The sequence below is a fragment of the Poromitra crassiceps genome (genome assembly GCF_964638095.1).
Source record: "Poromitra crassiceps genome assembly, chromosome: 10".
NCBI lineage: Eukaryota > Metazoa > Chordata > Actinopteri > Beryciformes > Melamphaidae > Poromitra > Poromitra crassiceps.
The window spans coordinates 31001002-31018670 of record NC_139631.1 but is presented as its reverse complement, the minus strand read 5'-3'; the positions used below and the strand labels follow the sequence as shown (position 1 = coordinate 31018670).

Below are 17669 nucleotides of genomic sequence, written 5' to 3'. Positions count from 1 at the left end.
GTTACATTTTGGGAAATTCTGTCTCACTGATCTTTGTCAATCTTGTCAGAGGGCTTTAAATCTAACAGAAATATTAGTGGTGATGATGATGATGATGATGATTGTTATTATTATTATTATCATCATTATTATTATTATTATTATACTTACGTTTAACCACCTAACACCCACCAACAGGACAACAGCTAAACCTGCATCAAAGTTAGTTCCTTAGTGTTTACAATTAGGTAATTGTAATTTAATTAATTTAAATTAAGTCACTTTAATGTCATGTTTCTGCAACTCCATTTGCGAATGCATAGCTCAATGATAGAGAGGTTTGTCTTAGACCTAATGGTAGTAAGTAATTATACTTCCAAAACAGTGAGCATGTTTAGAGCACTGCTTGATTTAACTACAATTGATTTATTGAGCTCCCCCTCTTTTTTTCATTTACAGTGTCATATGAATGTCTTGAAATTAGTAGCTGCTAAAATGGCTCTTCAAGGCTATAACTCCACACAGTACTTTAAGCTGACAAGAATTCAACAAGGGTGTTGCTACTGCTGGTTTAACTTGCCAATTACAGCACCGCTTACAGTAGATGGCCGAAATTCCAGTATTCCCAAATTGATTTTCAAGCATTGCCAAATCAGTTTTTGCCCCGCAATTAGACAGCACTTAATTTGACATTTGCTGACAATAAACATGCTCTAAGACCTCTCAGTGTCCCCGTCTGTTGCTACAATGCAAAACAAAGACACACTGAAGTCTTTTGAGGTTTTCTTTGACACCAGAGATGGCAAGTAACTAAGTACAAATAATTTGTTACGGTACAGATGGCTCAGCCTATAGTGGCCAGGTCACTACCATTGCGATGTCCTAAATCACTGATGATGTCAACAGTGATGTCACCTGACCTGAGCAATTTGATGTCATCATTGATGTCAATCGAGGAATTGTGATGTCATCAGTGATGTAACTTGAGCAACATCTGCAGGAAGAGCGCTTCAGTATGTGGATCAATAAGACGTGGATCAATGAGAGGCTACTGTTTACTACAGCACCCCTCTGGGGCTCGTAACTTGGCAGGGTCACGCTGCATGTGTGGCCTACCTGATCACCCACGGAGCCCAGGTAGACCTAGCTTCCTTACACTAACACGCCTCTCTACTGTGCGGTGTACCAAGGTCACCTGGACTGTGTCCAGATCCTCCTGGAAGCCAGGGTCGACCCCAACAGCTATACAGTAGGCCTATATGGCTACACCCCGCTCTACTTGGCTGCCCGGGCAGGAAGGCTGGACATGCTGCAGGAACTCATTAGGTTCTGTTCTGCTGTTGACAGGGAAAGCGTTCTCTACATCAGTGCTGAACGCAACCACCTGGACTGCTTCCGCCTGCTGCTCCAGGCCGCTGGAGTTCTGGCCCGTGACGTGGCTTCTCGCTTGCTGGAGGTGGTGCTGCTTTAACAGGTGCCAGGCGGCCTTTGTCCAGCTGCTCCTGGACCACAGCGCTGACCCGGGTGACCTGGGAGCAGGCAACACTGGAGGTGAGGGCAGATCTCGAGGTGCTCAGGGTCTTTCTGGAGGCCAAGAGATGTCCTCCCAGTCTGGCCCACGTGTGTCGGATCCGGATTCGCCAAGCGCTGGGCACACATCGCCTGAACCAAGGACTTCGTGCTCCACCAAAACTGACTTGAAGGACTGTCACTTTATTTTCATTTCCTAGATTTGGTTCTTCAGTGACTGTGTTTCAAACAAAACCAGGACCAGAGATTAAATACCATCAGCATGCACCACCTGTATCCAATCCTACTGCTATAATTGGAGAAATTCTAGTTATCTTCAGATTCAGTTAGCGTTGCACAGAAACAGCTGGTAGAAATACTTTTTACTTTTATACTTGATTACATTTCAGAGCCTGTTTTTTGTTTTTACTTTTACTTGAGTAAACAAGTTGAATCACTACTTTTACCAGTCGAGTCCTTTTTTTTACACAACTGTAGGCCTACTTCTCTCATCTCTGTTGACAACTCATAAGTCCCTTAACCACAGGTGTACCTTAGAGTATTGCTCATCTCCCTGCTGCTATAATACTGGACAATCGCTGGTGAACTTTGCTCTAGCAAACTCGTCGCGTGCCATCTGTCAGGAGTGATAACACCCTCTACCTAATTGCACCTGCAACCCACGCTCTGCACCATTAGCTGGTTATAAAGCAAAGCTTCTCCCCCACTTTCTATTCTTCTATGGAGCCCTTCATCATCACCTCAGCCACAGCACACAGATGATACTTTATGACCAGCCGTTTCCAGGGATGGATGACATTTCTCCAAAAAAACATTAAAGGAACACTCCACAGATTTTCAATGAAGATTTATTTTGCACAGAATCTCACAGATATCTGAAAAGTGTAAACCGTTTTGCAGACAATCATTTAGTTTGACAGTTATTGAGAGTTGCTTTGAGTAAAGTTGTGGACCAGCGATGTCATTCATGCACAAATTCAATCACTGGTCCACAATTTTACTCAAATAAATTCTCAATAACTGTCAAACTAAATGATTGTCTGCAAAACGGTTTACACTTTTCAGACATTTGTGAGATTCTGTGCAAAATAAATAAGCGTTGAAAATCGGTGGAGTGTTCCTTTAAGGTCATGTGTGTTTCTGCATTCTGGAAGAGTACGTGGAAATCTGGATAGAAATGACTTTGTATCCTTGAAGGCCATCATGGCATGTGCTGTCGAGGATATATCGGCGTCGCCTTACAAATCCCAGCAACTTTTGTACTCATACGGGACAAACGAGGCTTGATTCTCTCATCACCGGCATGCACATATGAAGCTCTCTGCTTTAAAAGTTAAATAGGCGGTAAGGGCTAACTGCATTGACCCTAGTTGTAAACGCTAGCTTTTAAAAAGGGTCGAAAAGCCAGCCACACCATGTGGCTGATTTTAGCCTGTTGCATGGAGACTGCAATCCAGGTGATGCATCAGCCAATGGCAGGAAGCCAGAGCCAGACACGGGCATCAAGGTTGGCCAGGCTGATGGATAGAAGTGTAGCAGCACTTGCCAAGCCATTCACACCACCATAAATTACATGTTTACTGCTGGCTGTGTCTCTCTGCACTCGCCGGCGTTTCTTCTGATGTCAGCAGCACATTATCATATTTAATCGTCCCCGGCAACCTGCACTAAATGGGTGGGAGATTGAAGTGTCCGCCGTTCCATCTCCGCAAACATGATTTACATCACAAACAAGAAAATGTTGATATTTATGGACCCGTTTATTAAGTTCAGTTCAAACTCTGAAAGCGTTAGGGGTTTGTTTTTCGATAGCATTTTATTTAATGTAATCCTTTTTACGATGACATACGTGTTGCTGCAACCCTTCAAACGAAGTTATACGGCTGTAAATGTAACTCCCGTTAAAACATTTACAGTAGAAGATCAGTTCATCACATGGGAGGTGTGCACAGTGGAAGTGCATGATGTCGACTGAAAGAAATTACTCTGGTTCTTTTTTTTAACCACCATGACAAACAACCAGGAATATTTACAGCTCTGTGACCATCCATGAAGTAAACCAACAATCTTGAATGAGACGAGATACATTTTTCTGCACACCCTGCTGATCCTAGCACTCATTGATATGCACAGACACGCACTGGTTTGCACAAGCACTCGCACACACACACGCACCCACCCACCCACAGTATGGATATTTCATAAGGGAGCATGGCTGACTTCTGATGAACAGAAACTCCAAACATGGAGGCTACGTCGTATTGCAGGTTGTGTCATGAAAACCACTTGTACCTGAAAACAAAAGCGAATATATTTTTCCATTGATGATTATGTAGCGGATTAAAGGGGGAAGCGAAGCTGAAAAGAATTGTGATACAGCAAAAACTGGCCAAGTAATCCTCAATAAAATTTTAAGATAGTTTCATGTAACAACTGCCCCTATGGACTGGACTATATTCAAAAATGGATCAAACAAAAAGCATCCTTGTACAAAAAGAAAATAAATCAAATATGGTAATAAAAATAAGAGTACAGTGTAAATATATATTCATATTTATAATTTTCTAACTGTATTTACAAGAAGATAGTTTGAATGATGCAGTGGACCACTGTGCTGACATATACAAGGTATGCGTGTCCCTTGGTAATAGATTCTCTGGATTTGGTCTGAAAAGCGGAATGCTTTCCTTCACTACTGATGGAACCACCGTGGAAAAACACAACTGACATAATCAGAGCCAGTCCTTTTGATTCTCTTGACCCGTGGACTGCCCAAAGTGGAGAGAAGAGTGGGAGTCTGTTCTTTTGCAGTGCTGTGACACACTGCCGCTCCCGGTAATACAAAGTGCCCCGTAAACATCGTAGCCACCTCGCCACCAGGAACCTGGAAACGCCTGCACTCTTCGGCACCCACCACGTGACCAAACAAGTTCCAGCAGGTGGACCTCCGAGCCTCCTTTCTCACAGAGCACCAGTGTTTTAGCTTCATCTCTGGGATGTGCGGGGAAGAGAAGTCCAACCCCATGAGGCAGGGAGCGGAGGGCGGGGGAAGAGGATATGTCACAACGTCTGTCTGAGTGGAGTTGAGGTATCAGCGTTTCTTAATGGCTGCCCCGTTGGAGTGGGGAGGGAACTTTGGCAGGCAGGGCTCCTCGGCTCCGGCGTCGTGGGAGAAGACCGAGTCCTCGCCCGAGGAGCAGGTCGAGCTGCGGGTGTCGGGGTAGCTGGGGGAATATTGGTCCAGAGGCACGGACAGCTCCAAATACTCCTATATGCACCAAAGGACAGAGAATTAGGCATTTGACATCCAAAACAGCTTAATCTGGTAGAGAGCAAAGCCTGTTTGATGTAACTCTCTCTCATTAAATTAAAATTATGTTATGTTACAATATTGACTGGATATTATTTCAGAAATGCACATGAGAAGCAGACGCTTGTTGGTTCCCTGCAGTCTGATTGTAGTAGTAGAGTAGGACTGACCTGGTTGGATGTCATGGCCAGGCAGCGATCTAGATCCTCCACCAGCTGTTTGAACGTGGGTCTATGAGAGGGCACAGCATGCCAGCAGTCCCTCATCATCATGTACCTGCAGAGACAGGGAAAAGATGCAAGTGATTTTTAACCGACGGCAGTCAAGATCATACTGCCTCATGCCTCTCTGCATTATTAATGTATAAAATCCCAAATCTTATAAAAGAATGAATGTGATGTTTCGTTTGTATTCATATGTAAAATTCTTCTAAAAAGGCGGCTCGGTAATAGCCCAGTGAGCCAAACCTCTCATCCAGCTGTAGCTGGAAGGTGACGGTCTAGCAACCTGAGACGGAGCTGAACAATGTGCTCCAATTGGAATACGGTCAACTTTTGAGTCTCAAGTTTTATTGGTTGCCAGATATGTCACTCAACCAAGGGCAGGCAGCATCATTGTTGCTAAGCACCTGGAATTTACCTGATGTACAGAGAACATTGTATTGATTTGATCATTTGGACAAAGCAGTGAACGCAGCCATAAGCCAGCTTGGCCTCGTCTTTAAAGCTGAGCAGATTGTGTTACTTAAAAAAAAAAAAAAAAAAAAATTGTAAAGTGCTATTCATTTAAGTTCTGCCTGTCGAGTCTACTTCTACAGTCTACACTTGTACAAGTTGGATCAGCTGTTTGCTCCTGTTGACATTGACATTTTCTCTCTCATGGCAATTACAAGACAAATCAGAAAGAAAATATTCCAATCACAACAGCACCTGCCTCATCAATAGCGACACCATCGCTGTACGCAACCATCAAACACAGTCCTCAGACTCTTTGCTAAAAAAACCTGGTTTTCCCGGTTACTTGAGTGTTTCCAAATGTGTAAAAGCTGGAAATTATTAAGAACTTGGGAAAAAATAAAGAAGCACATGCCAAGTCTCAAGCAGTGCGTCTCTAAAACGTGTTCCGAAACATGCAGGTGACGCGTTTGATTTTCGGCGTGTAGCGCGTTCCCTTACAGCTCATGAGTGCAGGTGGAGGGCTTGTCCATGCGGTGACCTTCCTTCAGCAGCTTAAACAGCTCTTCCACTGGGACCCCGGGGTACGGCGAGCCTCCCAGGGTGAAGATCTCCCACAGCAGCACCCCAAATGACCAGCTGCAGAGAAACAGACAAGAGTGTCAGGCTTTGAAGAACTAAATGTCGTCCCCTTACATTCCATCAAAAAAATATATAATAATAATAATCGGAAGAATCATTAAAACACAATACTCACACATCACTTTGATGTGTGTATATCCGGTCAAACAGAGCTTCGGGAGCCATCCACTTGACTGGTAAACGACCCTGTGGGAAAGGTATGTATGTGTTACGGATGGCTGTGTGGATGCAGAATAGTAGATGTTGTTCAACTATGAATAACTGTGGGCAAATGAGATGAGCACTCACATTGGTGGTCTTCTTGTAGTAATCAATGTGGTGGATATCTCTCGCGAGGCCAAAGTCTGCGATCTTCATCACATTGTCCTCCGTTACCAAGACGTTACGAGCGGCTAGATCTCTGTGAATGCACTGCACACAAGTACAACAAGACTTTAGCAGAGTTGAAACACTGTCCTCTCGCCTACCTTGTAATGATAGGAGGCACTGTGGTGATATACAGTGTTGGGTTGGATTCGGTCTCATCTGCCAAGAGCTAATAAACTAAAAACATTTACCTGCCAAGAATACTTTTTACCCTTCAAAATTATTGATATGCATTTTTCATCATAGCAATATGTCACTCTACCCGATTCTATACATGGAAACGGTGAAAACTGGTAATGTGTGTTAATTTGAGTTTGTAATTCACGTGCAAGAGTGTTCAAAGTTACAGGATACTTTCATATTAATGCTGAAATAACAAAGACAGTTCGCTCTGTGAGAACAGGCGACTATAACCAAGGCATTCAAATGTTAGCATTTCAAAAAGTAGCTGGCGTGTGGTGGGTTTCCCTTCATTAATTTATCCAGCAAAGATATTATTGCTTGGTGGGGTAGTGTAATTTTAGACCCAGGTTGTATTTGTTGCGTTACCTTCTTGGAGGACAGATACTCCATGCCACGGGCCACCTGGTAGGCACAAGACACCAGGTCTTTGATGGACATGTTCTCTACGGGAACCTGGTCAGGGTTGTAGCAGTACTCCATCCCCGGTGGGCGTCGAGCTCGCAGGTACTCCCGCAGGTTGCCCTTGGACGCATATTCTACAATCACATACAACGGACCTGGAAACAACAAGGGAGGGGAAGTGTCCATAAATACTTTCTTCACCATAAAATGAAGCTATGTGACACAGAAAATCATTCTACGGGCAAAATCATCTATTGTCACAGAACAGGAATTCTTGCAGGATGGTACAGTAGTAAGCACTGCCATCCATGTCATTATGTGAATTCTTAAACTATAAATCATAATTTTTTTGTAAGAGGGAAGAATAGCTAATTGTAGTAAACTGTAATAAAGAAAACATAGAAAGAACATAGGTTTAAAGCTGGAGTGTGTAACTTTTGTAGTGCATAACCTTTGTCTCCCCCTTCTGGTGCTTCTGGCAATGAGAGTATCTGTGCTGCATTCATGTGTTGTCGGGAAAATAAGTCCTGACCGTTTCACGCAAAAACTGGAAGCGGCTATCAACGTGTTGTCTAAAATGCTCTGAGCAATCAAATACAACACATCTTTTTTGTTAAAAGCTCATGACACACCGAAGAAAAACAACTTTTTAACTCGGAAGTTCGGATAATCCGAGCAGCACGTGAATGCAGCATTTTCCATAGGCTACGCCGTCGCCTACTCCGTCGGGCTGTAAACAGTGGATACATTTCTCTGATCGTCACACAAGCCCTGTGAAATAACTTCAGAATTTGACCCATTTAGTCCGATAACGTGGAAAGTCTAGAAGAGCTGCCCTATTCAAGTTAGCAGAAGGCTAATCGGAAATTAGCAGGCTTGGCCAGGCGGAGGTTTCTCGTGCGCATGCTCCAGGCCAGCCAGGCCAGGAATGCCACCACAGACACCAGATTGAAAACTCCAGTCTACTGTGAAATACAGTTATCTGGCGCCGATAGGCTTAACATTAACACTGTGGGAACTCATTTGACAATGACTTGAATGTAACGGACGTTCATTTATATGTAAACGTTATGCACTCCAGCTCTAAGGACTTGACCAAAAAACACATACATAAATCAGTGCACTCAAACACACTTTGAAGTCAATGCTTAAATGCATCCATAGAGTGCTTACTCAAGATAAGACATTTCAATGTGAAAACAGTTGGTAGATAAAGCTATAAGGAATGTTGCCATTTACTTATCAAGGAAGTGGACTGAACAAAGAGCTTGTTTAGCAGTGTTTCTAGTGTGTGTGTGTGTGTGTGTGTGTGGGGGGGGGGGGGGGGGGGCAGGGGGGCAGAGCAATATGCAGCAGTTTCCCTCTGCAGCAGAGGCTGATGAACAGTGCCAGGCCTTGTCAGGGATGATTTGAGAGATATGGCAACCCTGGCAGCAGCTGTGGTCATTTCAAACTGAGAGCTCGGAAGCTGGTGTCAGGACCGTTTATTCATGCCGTTCTACACATCTCACAGTGCAAGGCGCACGGCAACACTTTGTCTGAGGGACAACAGCTTCTGAGCGAGTGTGTGTGTGTGTGTGTCTGTGTCTGTGCGCACGCATGCCGAGTGCGTGCGAGTGTGTTACAGAGCAGGCCGGGGTCAGTAGTGGGGCCCCCAGTCTGTCTGGCTCCTACCATCCTGTGTGCAGGCTCCCAGCAGGTTAATGATGTTCTTGTGCTTCCCAATCATCTTCATCATCTCCATCTCTGAGATCAGGTCTGACAGGTCTTTCTCTGTGGCGTCAGCTGGAGGGCAAAGGGAAAGAAATCACATCAGGACAATTAGTTGACGTTCCGTGTCGGTTGAAAAGGCCCAAAAAGGCCCGAGTGTGATCACCTTGAGCAGACATGATAGCTTTCACAGACACAACAGTTAGAGGTTGAGCTGAGGCTAGGCGAAGGGGACGCTCCCTGGGGAAAGGCACTTAAAAAGTACCAGGCTATAAATGCTACTTTCCCTACATCACGACTCCTCGCAGTTTTATGAACACTGTCGTATATCGGATGTCAAGGGTTCTCATAAATTTCTACTCCGCTCTCCCGTTGCACAGTGGCTGGGAGCCAGTGGCAGATGTCTCTTAATAGTTCATCATGGCTCTGGTGTCAGAGATGTTCTCCTCCCTGGAGCCTGGAGATGAGGCTTACGCAGAAACCGCTCCGTGCTTTAAAGGCGTTTCCTCTTAAACAAATCCTAGCTGCGTTCCAGCAGATCCCATTAGGTTCGGTACCCATCTGCCCGAGTCCACACACCCACTGAGAACTTTGAAAAAGGGCAGCCGACTTACATTTCAGCATTTTGACCGCGACTTTCGTCACACGGTTTGGCTTCTCTTTGTCGAGACCCAGCGCCTCTCCCATCACCACCTGACCGAAGCAGCCTTCTCCCAGGGGCTTCCCGAGCACCAGCCTGTGTGGGGGCAAAAGAAAGAGAGAGAGTCAGTGACAGTCAGTGGACTGTAACTCCAAATCTGTGACGAAGGCTGGCCTTTCTGACTGAGAATATAAGCTCTATTTCACTGAGAGAAATGTTCCTCATTCACTTGCTTTATCCAGATTTCCCTGGTTCTGGATTTCAAACCGCCAACAGTCCTGTCACAAGCCTACTTCTCTAAGCTGTAGACATTACATTACATTACATTACGTCATTTGGCAGACGCTTTTATCCAAAGCGACTTACAATAACACATTTTTTGTCAGCAATAGAGCAATCAACTATGGAGCACAGTCTATGACAAACTACAACTTCTGAAGGAACAGTGGTACAAGTTTAGGTTAGTGGTACAAGGTTGGTTAGTTTTTTTTTTTTTTTTTTTTTTTTTTTTTTTGAAAGAGAGAGAACGAAGTTAGATCAAGAAGGGCCCAGATGGAGCCTGAAAAGGTGAGTCTTTAGTCTTTTCCGAAAGATCGGCAGTGATTCAGCTGTCCTGACCGAAGGTGGAAGCTCGTTCCACCATTGAGGTGGCAGGGATGAGAAGAGTCGAGATCGGGATGAGCGACTTTTGAGCCCCCGTAGCGAAGGAGGGGCGAGGCGACCTGCACTGGTGGAGGAGCGAAGGGAGCGCTGAGAGGTTTGGAACCTGACCATGGATTGGAGGTACCGGGGAGCTGACTGGTGTACTGCCCTGTAGGCCAGTACCAGTGTCTTGAATTTGATGCGGGCCGGGATGGGAAGCCAGTGGAGCTCCTGGAAGAGGGGAGTGACGTGAGAGAATTTGGGTTGGTTGAATATCAGACGGGCTGCAGCATTCTGAATGAGCTGAAGCGGTCGGATGTCGGTGGCAGGTAGGCCGGCCAGGAGCACGTTGCAGTAGTCCAGGCGGGAGGAGACAAGAGACTGGACCAGGAGTTGAGTCGCTTCTCTTGTGAGAAAGGGACGGATTTTGCGGATGTTGTAGAGAGAGAACCTACAGGAGCGCGCTGTAGCAGCTATGTTGGCAGAGCAAGACAGCTGGTTGTCAAGGATCACCCCAAGGTTCTTAGCTGTTTTGGAGGGCAGTACAGTGGTGTTGTCAATGGAGATGGAGAGATCTGCGAGAGGGCAGTCTTTTCCTGGGAGGAAGAGTAGCTCGGTCTTACCAAGGTTGAGCTTGAGGTGGTGGGCAGACATCCAGTCGCCAATGTCTTTGAGGCATGCAGAGATGCGAGCCTCGATTTGAGTGTCAGAGGGGGGGAAGGAAAGGAAAAGCTGGGTGTCATCAGCATAGCAGTGATAGGAAAAGCCATGAGAAGAGATCACATAGGCAAGAGATCTTATATAGAGAAGGAAAAGTAAGGGGCCCAGGACTGAGCCCTGGGGGACACCGGTGGTAAGAGGACAGGATCTGGAGAGAGACCCTCTCCATGAGACCTGGTATGAGCGGTTCGAGAGGTAGGAAGCAAACCAGGAGAGTGCAGAGCCTGAAATGCCGAGGTCAGACAGAGTGGAAAGAAGGATTTGGTGGTTGACTGTATCGAAGGCAGCAGACAGGTCAAGGAGGACAAGAACAGAAGACAGGGATGAGGCCTTAGCAGTGTGAAGGGCCTCTGTGACAGCAAGAAGAGCTGTCTCAGTGGAGTGAGAGGGCTTGAAACCGGACTGCAGAGGGTCCAGGAGGTCATTTTGGGAGAGATAGAGAGAAAGTTGTTCGGACGCTGCTCGTTCGAGGGTTTTGGAAAGGAATGAGAGAAGAGAGACAGGTCTGTAGTTGTGAATAGCAGTAGGGTCAAGGGAGGGTTTCTTAAGCAGAGGCTTGACTCTTGCAGTCTTTAGAGCAGGCGGGACAAGACCAGAGGACAAAGAGGAGTTAATGAAGGTAGTGAGGAAGGGAGATATGTTAGGTGAGATGGTTTGGAGGAGAGAAGAAGGGATAGGATCGAGGGGGCAGTGAGTGGCTCGGTTTGAGCTGATGAGTTTAAGCACTTCATCAGGAGAGAGAGGGGAGAAGGAAGGAAATCCAGGGACAGGGGGCCGAGGAGCAGGATTGAAGTCGGGAGTGTTAGTGGGGGTGCCTGGAGGATGGAAGGAGGAGCTTATGTCATCCACCTTTTTAGTAAAGAAGGTTACAAAGTCATCAGCAGAGAGGGAGGAGGGAGGGGGAGGGGAGGGAGGGATGAGGAGCGTGGAGAAGGTGGCGAACAGTTTACTGGGATTGGATGCAGAGGACTGGATTTCAGAGATGAAGAAGGAGGTTTTTGCTTTAGAGACAGCATCAGTGAAGTTTGAGTGGATAAGGTGGTAGGAAGAGAGATCTTCAGGGAGATGTGATTTTCTCCATTTTCTCTCAGCTGCCCGAAGCTCAGTTCGATAAGTTCGCAGAGATTCAGTCAGCCAAGGAGAAGGGGGAGAAGATCGGGCAGGCTTAGTGGTGAGTGGGCAAAGAGAATCAAGAGCGGCGGAGAGAGAGGAGAGAAGAGTAGTGGAAGCCTCGTCGGAGGACAGGAGAGCAAATTGCTCTGCAGGGGGAAGTAGGGAGAGGATGGTAGAAGAGAGGGAGTCGGGTGAGAGAGTTTTTAGATTGCGTCGGGTGGTGGTAGAGTGAGGAGGAGATGAGAGGGAGGAGGGGAGGGGGATGGGAAGGGAGAAGGTGATAAAGTGGTGGTCGGATACAGGAAGAGGAGTCACAGTGAGATTAGAGGTGGAGCAGGATCTGGTGAAGACCAGGTCCAGCACATTCCCTGCTTTGTGGGTAGGAGGAGATTGAGAGAGGTAAAGGTCAAAGGATGAGAAGAAGTTAAGGAAAGACAGAGATTGTAAGGTTACTGGCTGGATGTTGAAGTCTCCCAGAAGGATGAGTGGAGTACCATCCTCAGGAAAGATGGAGAGGAGGGTGTCCAGCTCGTCCAGAAAGTGACTGAGCGGACCAGGCGGGCGGTAGATTACCACAATGTTGAGCTTGATGGGTAGGGATACGGCAACTGCATGGGACTCAAAAGATGAGATAGACAGATGAGAGAGAGAGGTGACAGTGTAGGTCCATTTGGGGGAGATGAGGATACCAGTGCCACCGCCACGGCCAGAGGCTCTAGGGGTGTGCGAGAACGAATATGCAGCAGAGAGCGCTGCGGGAGTAGCAGTGTTTTCAGGAATGATCCAGGTCTCTGTGAGAGCTAGAAAGTGGAGGGTTTGAGATAGAGCATGAGCCGAGATGGTCTCAGTTTTCTTAACAGCCGACTGACAGTTCCAGAGACCTCCGGCAATAGTAAAAGGACTGTTAGCGCGCTTAGGATGGGAGAGATTACCAGAGTTACTACACCTGAAGCAGCCGTGTCTACGGCGTCTGTGGGCTGTGGTTACAACAGGGATGGGAAGAAAACACATAGTTAGGTAGATGAGTAGGTAGAATAAGGGAGGTAGCAAAAAACCCTATTATATGGCCTCCCCTCGAAGGACTCCCGCAGAAAGACTCCCTTGTCTTTGTGCCAGTCTTCGTGCCCGAGGCTACGTGCCGCTTACCGCTGCCGCTGTAGACTGACAGTGTTCAGAAATACTGCTTCAACAGGGCTATAAGCCACACCTCTCTAATCAGCGCCCGTCGTTCTCAGGTGGGTGATTGGGCTGGTGTCAGCTGAGAGCTATCAACCAGCTATCAGCCAGCTGAGCCACAGTTTCACTCAGACACAAAACTAGCCTAAAACACTACTCCTTTTAGAATAAGGAAAAAGCAGGCACAAATAACAGCTGTAGGCTTCTGTCGCCCCGCCTGGAGGTTTTGTCCAAAACATACCTGTCCCTGGGAAGCTCCCAGCGGGGGTCCTGGGGCAGTTCATACTCTGACACCCCGGACAGCATCGGAGAGCCACTGGAGGACAGGCGAGAAGGACGAACCAGCATCACCCCAGAGTGGATGGAGGAGCTCGAGTCCACAGACACCTGAGGTAAAGACGCCTGAAATTACTCTCTCATAGTGGAAAAGACACCGATTAAAAAGAATTTGAAAGAGATTGAAAACTACAGAGTGGAGTACTGCTGAATTTCTAAACCATGTTTTATAGAGACATGACCAAAATGACCATAACTACTTTGTTGAGGTGTGGACATGGGGGAGGAACACCTCGACTTCTCATACCTACCTGATTTACAGGACGTCCAGGATTCACAAGGAATCTGGAAGCTCTATGAATGAATGCACTTCATTTTCCCAAATATTAAAAACACCATTTGTACTGGCAGTAACATAGATTCTATGGAAATATGATTAGAGGGTTCCCACACCTCTTAAAAACAATCTAATTCAAGGACTTTTCAAGCCAAATTCCCTCAAATTGAAGAAAGCAAACACAGCATAGTGAGACATGGATCATAGTGAGACATGGATCAAGGTCACTTACTGTTTAGAACACATGTTGATAATGAGAACTCGCAGGCTTTACAGAAGCTCACAGACAACAATGAAAGAGTTTGGGTGAAACAAGGACGCACAGACGACGGGAGACACATGCGGACAGCGGAACATAGCCTATTTACTAACGTTGAGTAAAAAACATCGAAAGAACTTTAATTTCTATACGAGTTGTTTCTATTCTTGTAGAAAATATATAAATTCAAGCCCTTTTAATGAGCCATGTCTATGTCTATTCTTAAAAACTTTCAAGGCCTTGATCTTTTTTACTCAAATGTACAAACTTTCAAGGGTTTCAAGGACCCATGGGAACCCTGTGATTAGCTTAATAGCTCAATATAAGGAAGAGCTTTACATTTAGTATGAGAGCAAATTGGGATGTGGAAACGTAGAGATGAGAAGAGAGGAAAAGGTATAAATATTCCAAACCCCCTATCTACTTTCTGTTACCTGTCTGCGCAGGGGGATGCTCTTGGCCAGCTTGTGGACGGCCAGCTGACTGTTGAAGTCACTCTTCTTGGAGGAGGTGCGCATCTTGACGATGATGGCGGTGGCCACCATGACAGCGATGATAAAGAAACCCACACAGTAGATGACCACCTCCAAGTAGGTGTGGTTGGATGGAGGGTAGTGTGGGACTGCTGGATGGGGGAACGGCAAGGGGGTCGGGGTCAGCTACCACGAATGAAATCAAAACCACAACAGAGGGACTGTGCACACATACCCAAACACACCGTACAAATTCATGTTTTGCGGTACACAGCAACACAAACACAACAGATGGCCCGCCCACCCAAACACACACACACACACACACACACACACACACAGCTGCCATGTCTAAAAACCAGAGCCTTTGACACAGACACACACAGGACAGGAGGCCTAGGCACAAACTCCTATTGTGGCCCAATAATCACTTCTTTGAAGCATAGGGTTTCACTCCACATTCTTTGCCAGTGTGAGAAGTGGTCATAGTCCCTTGAATCAGAGAGCAGCCAAGTTCTCGACAGGCGCATGCTAGACCCCACTAAGAAACAGTCAGGACAAAACTAATGGCCTCAGTGTTTAGATGTTCTACCGATTCAGATAATCCAAAGTTTGACTAAAACTACAAATATTAGGGATTTTTGTTAATGTAGTAGTTCATGGATATTTAAGTAGTTAAATAGTGTGCAAAGGCTCTGATTTCTGTACACCGCATTGATACTTCACACATTCAACATGTAAAAGACTAAGAGCACTGCACATCATTTTGACTCTATCACATGTTCACAATTACATTGCATGTCTACCTGTATGTCTAGCTAGCAAGGCACGTCACAAAGCATGAGCTATATTCAAAAGCTTAACTGCTTAACACGATTATTAACATGAATATGTCCCATTCTGACTCCCTCGTTTTTTTTATTATGCATTTTCAAACTAATTGTGTGTTGGTGCTGGTAATGCAAACAATGTCTCGTCACGTAAAACCGACATGTGGTAATAATTGTTGACGCTTTTCTTTTAACCATCCAATTCAGATCATGTTTTTTTCCTCCCATTCAGAGAAAACACCAACATTTATTCATACCAATACTAGGGGGTGTAACGGATTCTCTCGTTTTTCTTTCTTTCTGTGTATTCCTTGGTTTGGGGTGCGGCTCAGTGCATCCGAGCTGGTAACGTAATAGCAGCTCCAAATGTGTTTGTGTGTGGGTTTTTTTTTGTTTTTGTTGAAACGTAAGTTTCACACAGCCATAATTCCTCCTGCTGAGTAGATCTTGAAAGGGTAATTGTAGTTATTTTTGCCATCATGACAATTGATTATGTTCAAAATGTTGTCACTTCACTGTATAGCTTTACGTAGCTGGGAGCCAGCACTAAAATTTTGAATTCAATCATCATAATGGCAAAAATAAGGATGAAAATAACAGGAATTATCTAATTATATATTCTTGACTTTTTCCATAGGAAATCAAATGCAGAATCATGTTAAGCCCTGCCTCTAAAATTCATATACCGGTAATTACATAACCATATAATTACATAACTATTACCTTATATAATCCCATCTGATTTACTGCTAAAAGACATTACTGAATGTATTTTCATTCAACAAGGGAGCTTAAAGTGCCCAGGAGTTTACATAAGTCATGCAGAGATTTATTTTCTAGTTGCATTTGCCATTTGAGACCCCAGGCTTTGAACTTCTGTGCCCAGCCTGAACTTTGAACTAAATTTTAAGTTTTGTATCGGAACATGATACATGATATAGCTCAACAAAGTCAAAGTTCCCCCCAAATACAAAAAGTATGAAAACTGAAAACTATTATACTGGGTATTTTATTGCCTAATTAGCGGAACATCATCGCATACATGTTAAATCTTTTTCAACCATTTGAACTGCACTGCATCCCAAACCAAGGGCGTGTACATAGGAAAATGTTTGACAGTGTACGTCCCGTTACACCCCTAACCAACACCAGCGACACAAGCGAGCTGCACTTGTGTGAAGAAGCTGACTGACAAGCAGCTTGATAATTTGACAAATGCCCATTCCAGCCCTCAGGAATGAGACACATCCACTCCAGTGGGCCAATTATCAAAGCCAGGCGCTGTGCTCACAGCAGGAAATGACATCAGCGATACATGTCATTTTGTCGCGCTTGTCAAAGAACATCAGCTTTAAACCAAATTGAATGTAAACACCAATTAAAGAGCAGAATGGGAGACACAGTTTAGAGTGAAACCTGATCAGAGCTGCCAAACACACCTCGTTATTAAACGCGAGAGCATCAAGCGCTCGTTACATACCTTTGGTTGAGACACTGATTGGCCTATTTTTTTAATTGCATATTTCACCTTCTATGGTTTTCATGGGCGGGTTTGGCATTCTGCGGTTTCATACAAGACAGAGCAGAACATGGCCCATGCTCTCCCATCCAGAGAGAAACCTTAGATGGAGCACGAGTCATGCTGAGCACAGAGAGAGAGGGAGGGAGGTTTAGTAGCGGGGAACCTGCCCTGGCTTCCACGCTCACATTTCTCAACAGAACTGGAGTCAGACAAGACCACCATTCTGGCCAATGTGGTGGAGAGCCAGGCTGGAGAGGAGGAAAGGGGAAAGATATGGAGATTCAGAGGGGAGAGAGAGACAGAACCACTGATACCTTCAAAAACGGTCAACCATGCAGAGTGATGAGAGAACCCGATAGAATTGCCCGCCAAGCAGGTATACTCCCCAGCGTCATCAAAAGACACATTCCTCAGTTGGAGGACTTCCATTTCCTTGTCCGTGGTGTTAAGGCCAGCGGTCTAGAAAATAAGAAAGGAAGCAGACCCAACAAGAGGCCCAAGAGGGGAAAGGGAGCCATGAGTAAAGGATTCTGAAAGAGAAAGGCATTGGGACAGAGGAGCGCGTTCTCCTCCTCGATCCGACACACCATCTTCCCGAAAGGTATCACCCAGAGCCCCTGCTGCGGAGGACACTGTCAGGGAGAGCCCTCCGGTCGCTGTTAGTGGACGAGCTTGTTAGGTAGAGGCCGCACTGCTGAAGCCCTCATAGGGCCATGGCATCATCCCATCACCCGACATCAAAATACCTCAGTCTCATCTCTACATGCAAGAGATGGGCAACATGGAAAAGTCCACAGCAGAACAGGTCACACTCAGACTTTTCAAGGTCTCGCACACTCAGACTTTTCAAGGCCTCGCACACTCAGACTTCTCAAGGCCTCGCAC

General features: G+C 45.7%; 1 protein-coding gene across 2 annotated transcripts in view; it reads right to left on the bottom strand.

The window, feature by feature from the left end:
* Window positions 1-3248: 3248 nt before the first annotated feature.
* fgfr1a (fibroblast growth factor receptor 1a) overlaps window positions 3249-17669 on the bottom strand; it is a 43257-nt gene continuing 28836 nt past the window's right edge. The window contains exons 8-18 of one of the 2 annotated variants that reach the window (XM_083644879.1): window positions 17099-17243; window positions 14394-14584; window positions 13329-13474; window positions 9411-9532; window positions 8761-8871; window positions 7051-7241; window positions 6424-6546; window positions 6251-6321; window positions 5995-6132; window positions 4990-5095; window positions 3249-4777 (exon numbers count right to left, since the gene is read on the bottom strand). In XM_083644879.1, the coding sequence (XP_083501005.1) occupies window positions 4601-4777; window positions 4990-5095; window positions 5995-6132; window positions 6251-6321; window positions 6424-6546; window positions 7051-7241; window positions 8761-8871; window positions 9411-9532; window positions 13329-13474; window positions 14394-14584; window positions 17099-17243 (1521 nt within the window). In that variant the 3' untranslated portion in view covers window positions 3249-4600. The remainder of the gene's footprint in view (window positions 4778-4989; window positions 5096-5994; window positions 6133-6250; window positions 6322-6423; window positions 6547-7050; window positions 7242-8760; window positions 8872-9410; window positions 9533-13328; window positions 13475-14393; window positions 14585-17098; window positions 17244-17669) is intronic. The other variant, XM_083644878.1, reaches the window with a different exon arrangement.